At 38.9% G+C, this 10,271-nt stretch overlaps 1 protein-coding gene across 4 annotated transcripts in view; it reads left to right on the top strand.

The window, feature by feature from the left end:
- Nucleotides 1-41: 41 nt before the first annotated feature.
- C1H12orf4 (chromosome 1 C12orf4 homolog) overlaps nt 42-10,271 on the top strand; it is a 45,291-nt gene continuing 35,061 nt past the window's right edge. Inside the window, exons 1-4 of one of the 4 annotated variants that reach the window (XM_046664826.1) lie at nt 57-365; nt 1,187-1,294; nt 1,434-1,636; nt 3,566-3,711. In XM_046664826.1, coding sequence (XP_046520782.1) covers nt 1,438-1,636; nt 3,566-3,711 — 345 coding nt within the window. In that variant the 5' untranslated portion in view covers nt 57-365; nt 1,187-1,294; nt 1,434-1,437. Of the gene's footprint in view, nt 366-1,186; nt 1,295-1,433; nt 1,637-3,565; nt 3,712-10,271 lie in introns of all 4 variants that reach the window. The other 3 variants (XM_046664841.1, XM_046664833.1, XM_046664817.1) reach the window with 3 other exon arrangements.

Raw genomic sequence — 10,271 nt, forward strand, 5'->3', positions numbered from 1 at the left:
GGATATGCTGGCTGTAAAAACAAGTCGGGAAGTCAGCTGACGCTACGTGTGTGCGGCTCCCTGTGTGCGGCTCGTTGACATCTTGGAGTGTGTCCGTCGCTCCGGGCTTCGGATTTAGGGGAGGTGAGCTCAGAGCCAAGAGGGAGGAAACCGTTCAGTCTGAAACCCCCAAATGGAGGGGCTGTTCCCCTCCCTGGGCCAGAGCTTCTCGGTTCCGCAGTCAGCCCTTTTCTCTGACTAGTTTGAACCGCAGAACCTCTGCTCTGTTAGCGGTAGGAGTTCGGGCCAGCCCTCCCTCCTCCCATCCCATTTTTGCACGGGAAACCTTCCTTGATTTCACGTCTGCTAAAAGACCAAGAAGAGAGGTAACTAAAGTTAGCAATTTGTTGGAAAATAATAAGTCTAAATGTTGAACCGATTGAAACCAGAGCTAATGGTTTTTGTTTACGGAAAATATTGAATCTAAACAAGATTGGACCATAAGTCCGCATTTCTGTGACGTTCAGTTCCTTCTACAATGTTCCTTTACTGTCTTTGCCTTCATGCTGTGTACTCAATTAGCATCCTGTGATTTCTTTACTATGTTCTTAGAGAGCTTCTTTTATTATTTATTATGTTGTTATTACTAGCTTTCATTTCTTAATCGTCTTATGTTTGTCAGATATTTCATATTTATTATTTGATTAGTCGTTATGACAGTCATACGAGTTAAAAGGCTTCCTGAGGTTTGTCTTAGCTGAGACCTGAAGAATGAATAGTTGTTAGCCAAGGAAAGAAGAGCAATGAGAGTGCTTGCTCTATGCAGAGCAAAAGCATTCAAAAAGGGTGGAGTGGAAAAAGAGGTTTGATATTGAAAGGAGGTCAGTATGACTGGAAAATAAAGTTTGTGAATTTGTGTGTTGGGGAGGAGGGGTGCAGGTGCTGGGAAAAAAATCTGGAGATATAAGTAGAGGCATTGTAAGCTGGGTTAAGGAGTTTGAGTTTTATCCTGGGAGGAGTGGAATAAAGGGTTTTAAACAGAGGAGCAGCATGATCAGATATGCACTTGGGAAAGATTACTACGACTTCAGTATAGAGAAGAGTCTGAGAACTGATTTGATGGGGAAATGCCTAGTGACAGCAAATCTGGTAAGGAAGATGATTAGTAAATCTTTAATTGATATTGGTCCTTACTCTTTCTGACTAGATTTCTTCTTTCTGAATGCCTTGTGGAGGATCCTGTACTTTCTATTTTCTATGTATCTTCTTCCCACATCTTCGTTTTCATCATGAAGATTAAAATGAAGAGATAAATGTAAGAACGACCAGAATAATTGACTCAGAGTCAGACAAATAAAATCTCTGAGTGGTGGGATATTTTCTTAGAAGCAGTACAGCAATGAGGAAACATCTTTATTTTATGGACTTATAACCTGCTGTGCTTTTTTTGTTAGTTCTATGGAAATCCTGCCAAAGAAGATGAAGAAAAACAGAGAAAGATTCTGCAACAGAGAGAGGGAATTTGTGTATAAATTCAAAGTAGGAAATCAATGTTTAGAACTTAGGGTGCCCCTCAGATTTCCTGTTCAAGAGAATGCCAGTCATTTACATGGACGTCTGATGCTTCTGCACAATTTGCCATGCTTTATAGAAAAAGGTGAGGAAAGATTTTTTTTAATATCTTTATTATTTTCCTATAGACTCTGTCACTAGAAGTTTCATATTAGAAAGCTTAAAGCTAGGAAGTGTTGGAAACAGCCATAAAATATGAAGTGTTTTTATTGCTTCCAATAATAAAAACGTTCCTCAGACTTTTGTTTTATTAAATGTTTTTTCCTATAACCCGTGTAGTTGTTTATAAAGCAGTTTAGTATAAAAATTTAATTATATAGTGAAAAATTAGGTACAAAGTCTGGATTAGAACTCTTAACCTTATAATTTAGTTGACTGGATTCCTGGGACATTTCAGCTATCACTAATTATGATATTGTAGAATTATATTGCTAAATACATTGCCCTTTTAATGATCTGGACCTCAACTCCTGAGATGGCATGGAAGAGAAGGAATACTCATCTTGAATAATTGTTGCTTACCTAAATTAGTTCCATAAGGTCCTCTGTATTAAACCATTTTAAAAGGTCTACGTTCTCTCGTAGATGAGGAAAAAACTTTAAATTTAGAATATGTTGGATCGTTAAAAGTTAGAGTTACAAGCAAACCGAGAAACTTTCTAGCACAATCTCATTGTACAAATAAGAAAACTCGTACATGAAAAGGTTAAATTATCTGCCTAAAGCAGTGGTTCTGCAAAGTTTTTCCATGATCAGAAGCTATAGCATCACCTGGAAACTTACTAGAAATGCAAATTCTTGGGCCTCATCCCATTCCTGCTGAGTCAGAAACTCTGGGGGTGGCGTGCAGCAGTCTTATTTCAGTAAGCCCTCCAGGGACTTCTGATGCATGCTAGAGGTTGAGAACCACTGGTCTAAAGTTACATATGGGGGCCAGCCTGGTGGCACAGTGGTTAAGTGCGCACGTTCCGCTTCAGTGGCCCGGGGTTCACCAGTTCAGATCCCAGGTGCGGACATGGCACTGCTTGACAAGCCATGCTGTGGTAGGTGTCCCACATATAAAGTAGAGGAAGATGGGCATGGATGTTAGCTCAGGGCCAGTCTTCCTCAGCAAAAAGAGGAGGATTGGCAGCAGTTAGCTCAGGGCTAATCTTCCTCAAAACAAAAAAAAAGAAAAAAAAGAACCACTATGCTAATAAAACTAACAGAAAATTAAAAAAAAAATAATAAAGTTACATACATAGTGACAGAACCGAGACCAGAACACAGGTATCCTGACTTCTGTCTCAGTGCTCTTTCCATTGTGTCAGTCTCTAACTAGTGCCTCTAAAATTGGAATTACAGATCATCGAATTAAGTCCATTTTAATACACTAATCATTCAATTTCTCTTTCAAATTAAAAAAATGTAGCAGTATGTATAGGAAATTTTTTCACTTAAATACTGTAATTTTCAGACCCTCCAAATCTAGATTTTTCTTTGTTCTTTTTTTCTTTTTCTTTCTTTTTTTTTTTTGCTGAGGAAGATTCATCCTGAGCTAACATCTGTGCCAGTCTTCCTCTATTTTGTATGTGGCTTGCCAGCACAGCATGGCAGTGGCCAATGAGGAATGTAAGTCTGCAGCCAAGAACTGAACCTGGGCCACTGAAATGTAGCATGCTAAACTTAACCACTAGGCCACAGGGCCAGCCCCAGAAGATTTTGCTTTATGTGCTTTAACTTACTCAGTTTCAAACTGAAGAATCAGCCTTAAAAAATTACATTTTTAAATTAGTATGAAGGTTATAGGTAAGAATAAGAATTCTGACCATTCTCCATGCAGTAACCTGTAATAGTAAAGAAAAATAATTGTGAAAGTCGTTAAATGATCCCCTAAGCTGATTTTATTTAGACATTCTATTAAGGGTATAAGCCTGATAAAATAAAATTTCACCTTGGAATGCTTAGCCAGGTAAGCTATTCCCTATTCATGTCTGAATTTTGCTGATGATGACATTTCTTGTCCTTCCTACAGACTTAAAAGAAGCTCTGAGGCAGTTTATACAAGAAGAATCCCTCAGAGATTATGATAGAGATGCTGAAGCGTCCCTGGAAGCTGTGAAGGCAGGTGAAGTCGATCTACATCAGCTGGCAAGTACGTGGGCCAAAGCTTACGCAGAGGTAAGAGAGGAGATCAGACTGTGAATGTCAAGGATATTCGGGACTTTGGGTGAGGATTTTTAAGTTGCTAAGGTAATACCGAAACAGTTGTAGAGTCCTTTTTTATCCATATCCAAAAACTTATTCCATAATAGACAATATGTCTTGATGCTTGTCTGCTTCCTTCCTGTATCAGAGTGAGCATGTAAGACACTATGTTGTGTCATGCCTTTGTAAAACGAAAGGCTACTTTTGTATGTCTAACAGCATAGGCTTGCAAGATTTAGTAATTAAAAATACAGGTCACACAGTTCAATTAGAATTTCAGATAAACAATGAATAGTCTTTTAGTATAAGTATATCTCACCTATTATGTGGAACATACTTATAGTAAAAAATTATTCTTTGCTTATCTGAATTGTATCTGGCAACCCTGAACTAACCATATCAGTTCCTTTTAAGCTCTTTGGTTTACTTTTATCTTCTCACTTATCTTCACTGTTGTTATTAGTTACATAATGTTATCATTTTTCCATTTAAATAATATGCCTTATCTCATAAAGTCTAAGATGCCATTGATTGTAACATACCATTATTTTATTTAGTAATAAGGGAGAACCCCACACCAATTAAACTATGATAGAATGCCCAGATGCCATCAAGTACAAGATGCATCTTGATCTCTGAGAGTTGTAATGTGAAAAAGCATGCATCTTAGAATTGATGAGATACAGTATGTTGAGAAGCTACTTATATCAGGTACTGTACTAGGGGTTGGGTGTAAAATAGCAAGACAGACACAAAATGCAATTTGCATTTTAGTTAGAGAGCCAGATGTAGAACTCTGTAAACAGACAAATTCAATAATTGCAAGCTATAACGAGTGAATTACCTCCCACTCTAAATAGCTCAGTTTATGAGAATTTGAAAAAAATCAATTTTATGGGTCGTATTTGTTATTCAGAGCAGTTTGCTCCATACCCAGTAAGGTTTCCTAGTGTATTTAAAAAGATGGCACTATTATTAACAACTACAGTAAAGTTGCAGGGTACAAATTCAACTCACAAAAATCAGTTGCTTTTCTATACTCCAACAACGAACTTTAGAAAGAGAACTCAAGAATACAATCTCATTTGCAATCACAACTAAAAGAATAAAGTACCTAGGAATAAATTTAACCAAGGAGGTGAAGGACTTATACAATGAAAACTATAAGACATGACTGAAAGAAATTGATAATGACATAAGGAGATAGAAGGAGATTCCATGCACATGAGTTGGAAGAATAAATATAGTTAAAATGTCCATACTACCCAAAGCAATCTGCAGATTCATTGCAGTCCCAATCAGAATCCCAGTCACATTCTTCATGGAAATACAGCAAAGAATCCTAAAATTCATATGGGGTAACCAAAGACCCCAAATTGCTAAGGCGATCCTGAGAAAAAAGAACAAAGCTGGAGGTATCACAATCCCTGACTTCAAAATGTATTACAAAGCCATAGTGATCAAAACGGCATGGTACTGGTACAAAAACAGGCACACAGATCAATGGAACAGAACTGAAAGCCCAGAAATAAAACCACACATCTACGGACAGCTAATCTTCGACAAAGGTGCCAAGAACATACAGTGGAGAAAAGACAGTCTCTTCAATAAATGATGTTGGGAAAACTGGACAGCCACATGCAAAAGAATGAAGGTAGACCATTATCTCACACCATACACAAAAATAAACTCAAAATGGATCAAAGCCTTGAAGATAAGTACTGAAACTATAAAACTGGAAGATAGTATAGGTAGTACACTCTTTGACATGAACTAAAAAATAAAAAGGCTCTTTTCGAATACCGTGTCTTCTCAGACAAGGGAAACAAAAGAAAAAATAAATAAGTGAGAGTTCATCAGACTAAAGAGCTTCTGCAAGGCAAAAGAAACCAGAATCAAAACAAAGAGACAACTCACCAGTTGGGAGAAAATATTTGCAAATCATGTATCTGACAAGGAGTTAATCTCCATAATGTATAAGGAACTCACACAACTGAACAACAAAAAAACAAACAGCCCGATCAAAAAATGGGCAGTGGATATGAACAGACATTTTTCCAAGAAGATATGTAGCTGGCCAATAAACACTTGAAAAGATGTTCAGCGTCACTAATCATCACAGGGAAATGCAAATCAAAACTACACTAAGATACCACCTTATGCCTGTTAAAACGGCTGTAATCACTAAGACTGAAAATAACAAATGTTGGAGAGGGTGTGGAGAAAAGGGAACCCTCATACACTGCTGGTGGGAATGCAAACTGGTGCAGCCACTATGGAAAACAGTATGGAGATTCCTCAAAAAAGTGAAAATAGAACTGCCATATGACCCAGCTATCCCACTACTGGGTATCTACCCAAACAATTTGAAATCAACAATCTAAAGTAACATCTGCAGCCATATGTTCATTGAAGCACTATTCGCAATAGCCAAGACATGGGAACAATCCAAGTGCCCATCAATGGATGATTGGATAAAGAAGATGTGGTAAATGTATACAATGGAATACTACTCAGCCATAAAAAAGACAAATTCATCCCATTTGCAACAACATGGAACAACCTGGAGGGCATTATGCTAAGCAAAATAATCCAGACTGAGAAGGACAAACACCAGATGATTTCACTCATATGTGGAATATAAACAAGCACGTGGACAAAGAAAACAGTTCAGTGATTACCTGGGGAAGGGGGCGTGGGGAGTGGGCCCAGGGAGTGAAGGGGAGCACCTATGTGATGACAGACAAGAAATAATGTACAACTGAAATCTCACATTGATGTGAACTGTTAAGAACTCAATAAAAAATTCCCATATGCCATCCTAACAACAACACCAGAAAAGGTGTGGCACTATTTGCACATATTATTTTAAATGTTGAAAACGTAACTGTTGCGTTAAAAAAAGATCTGTCTGTGATAAATACAGTTTTAAAAACTTAATCTTCCTTCTGATAACGAATAAAGCTGTAAGATGAATTAAAGAAGTAATTCCACTTAATTCAACCAGTATTTTTTGTACTTGTAAAATGGGTTAGGTTTACAGCTGAGGATAAGTCTTTGCCCTCAAGGAGCTTACAGTCTAGTAGGAAGAGACAGAAATCCGCGGACTATTATAACACTGTGCAGTCCGTGTTAGGATCAGGGTAAATCCTGTGGGAACACCTAGGGAAGTGGGAGGAAGAAAGACTGGTCAAGAAGGAGTTCTTGAAGAAAACAAGCCCAGCATTCTAGAACTGTAGCAGCTTGTTTGTTTTTAAATAGTTAAGGAAACAAAAAGCAAAGAAGCTATCTCTAACTGTGAAAAAGGAAATATTAACAGTCAGGAAAATAGCTGAGGAGACCCAAATATTGTTATACCCATTGGATATGATTGGGCTATCAGTGGCTGTAAAAATTACGAAAGCGAAACCACTCAGTACCAGCTCAAGAAACATGGGAATCAGAGACCAAAAAGAAAGAATTCAAAAAGAAAAAGAAACTATATTGTAGATAGCAAAAAGGCTGGCAGAAATTAGAAGATGCAGGTTTGTGGAGATTAGAAGAATCGAAGTATGATTAGCAGCAGACACTGACAGTGGCAACAGAAGGGCGTAGTAGATGAGACAGAAGGGGCCGAAGCGTCTCTGCAGGATGTGGGTAAGTAGTTTGTCAGTGACCTTGAGAGGAATGATTGGAGCATCAAGGAAGGGGCAAAATAACATAATGTTTTTGGTAATGTGAGTTACCTAGGGCTATGAAGGAATGAACTCCATTTTCTATAAATGGATTTGCTAGATACTTCAGATGCTGACATTTATTTATTTATTTATTTATTTTGAGGAAGATTAGCCCTGAGCTAACTGCTGCCAATCCTCCTCTTTTTGCTGAGGAAGACTGGCCCTGAGCTAACATCCGTGCCCATCTTCCTCTACTTTATATGTGAGACGCCTGCCACAGCATGGCTTTGCCAAGTGGTGCCGTGTTCGTACCCGGGATCAGAACTGGTGAACCCCAGGCCACCAAAGCGGAATGTGCACACTTACCCACTGCACCACCGGGCTGGCCCCCAGACGCTGACTTATTTAAATAATGAAACTTTTACCTTAGCCACCTTTTGACGAGGATCTTTTAAAAATGTAGTACCTATTTCTTTGCTTTCTTCATCATAGTGAATAAAATTCAATTCTAACTTCTTGTTGACCCTGGGTCATCATTATAAATATGTTGCTATACCTTTATGTGATACAGTCAGGCACTGCTGCAGAGGGAGGACTGTCCCATCACAGCAGAGAGGTGCTGAAGATGCTGCTGTTTTATAAGAAATTTACATTGTAGAGGATGGTTGCCCCGATGCGGTGTCAGAGCTGTGCTTTGATGGATGTACTTGCATGGTATAAGGAGGTTCTGATGGTTTACTCAAGTGTCTATGACTGTTAATTCCTACTTTGTAGAGTAATTCTATTTTCTTCCATGTTTCCTTGTCTTCTGTCACAGGATCTGTTGATGGTCATCTTTTTCTGCTTCTGGTCTCTACGCTCTAAATGTAAGCTAGGTGGAAGCTACTGGCTGATAGCGAATGAGAAAATAGGGAGTGTCTGTGGGGTGGAGGTCCTGATGAGGTTAAAGAACCATTTTCCTGGGAGCAATTGAATGAGAAATCTTGGTTGGAGGTTATAGTCACAGACTGAATGTTTGAATTTTAGAGGTTGAGCTGTTCCTGGTGATGATGTGGAATGGATGACTGAGGTGAAGTGGAGAGCTTATTGAAGATGCGGAGTTCAGGGAAGTAAGAAGGCGAGGCATTGGATGAGTTGTCTACGTGGACATCCAAGTGACCCAGATTGATGACAGGATGTGGGACAGAAAGGAAGTCTGTGAACTCGGTGACAAAGCTTTAAATGAAAGAGGGTGAGTGGCAGCTAGGTTGTTAGATGATGATGTCTGTGAAAGATAGAGTGCCAAATGGGTTGAGCCTCAACAAAGCTGAACTTTATGCCCGAAGTTGGAGATGGAGAAATAATGGCTTGGACATTGAAGTTTCCTCTCTACAGGCCCTTACTCAATGCCCCATTGCTCCCAGCTGTCACAGTCCCCTTTTTAGTATTGCCTCTCCTGAGGGAATGGTGTGAGTTAGGTCAAGGAAGAACCCTGCTTAATGCTTCTCAAATAGGTAGCTTCTGCTTATTTGTAAGGCTGGCTCTAGGCTGAATTGTAAATTAATGCTGCAAATTATTATAGTTAGCTGATCTGGTTAGTGGGGTTACCGAATGTCTGGTGTTCTGTAGGACCTAGCAGATTTCTGTGATCCACACTGGCTTCTTCCTACCAAATTTCAGCCTGAGCCTGAAGTGAATTTTGAGCAGAGCTTAAGTCACGTGGACTGTTTATAATCCTAGAGCAGTGCCAGGTCTAAAGGTGTAGAGCTGATATCAGAATGCAGTTTCAGGTTTTCAGAGGCATAGAGTAAATGAAATCCATCTTCTAGATACAGCTAGTCTTAAATTCTTCCCTCCTGATCTGGCAGTTGATTGAAGTGTAAGTGAAAGAAAACAAAGGGAGAAGTTTAGCTGTTGACTGACCGAGTTCAAGATAGTTGTTTCAGTGATTCACTCATTTGTTTTAAGGTAAATTATTACTCTAAGTCATGTCATAGATTCCAGTTTTTGATGTTTGCATTGGTGAAAAAAAAGGTAAGACTTTAGATTGTTCTTTTTTACAGGGGTCTGTGTACAAAGATCAATAATAGGAAAAGCGTTGAATCTTGGGGTCAGTTCCACTTGTGCCATGGAATTGTACGCTCTTTGACGAGGGACTTCTCAGCACATCAGTTTCCTCAGCTCTAAAGCACTGTGTCTGTCTGCTGTGTCGACACATCCCGTGTCGTGAGCAGGCCTCTCCTTCCCTGGACTGACTGGTGTGTGTCCTGAGACTGTCCCTGTTTTGCTTCTGCATGTTTCTGTTTCTCTGTTTATCAGGGTTTGCTCAGTCCCTTTATCATTTTGACAACTGCCGTCTTCATATACTTAAAAGCATGCTTACATTTTCTAAAGAAAATGGAGTACTAGAAAAGTTCAGAATAAGAAAATTGCGCACGTATATCTCCATATAAAATCATATGCATGGATTGGGTTTTCAAGGTCAATGTTATCACATAGGTAATTTCATTTTCTAAATATATAGCCTATGAAACCTTTCTAGCAATATATTTTTTAATAAAAGCTTTTTTCTGATTACATAATTGTATCAAAATGCAAATTATTGTATAATATCATACGTTAGAATATAAAGAGTGTAAAAGTCATCAGAAATCCCACTGCCCTGAAATAGCCACCATTAGCGTTTTGTTGATCACCCTCCGTCTGTGTGTGTGTGATGTTACAGAGATGGGCTCATAGCATACTTACGTTTGTGATCACCCTCCATCTGTGTGAGTGTGTGTGATGTTACAGAGATGGGCTCATAGCATACTTACATTTGTTGATCACCCTCCGTCTGTGTGTGTGCTGTGTTACAGAGATGGGCTCATAGCATGCTTAACGTTTGTGATCACCCTC

The sequence above is a fragment of the Equus quagga genome, chromosome 1, assembly GCF_021613505.1.
Source record: "Equus quagga isolate Etosha38 chromosome 1, UCLA_HA_Equagga_1.0, whole genome shotgun sequence".
Lineage (NCBI taxonomy): Eukaryota > Metazoa > Chordata > Mammalia > Perissodactyla > Equidae > Equus > Equus quagga.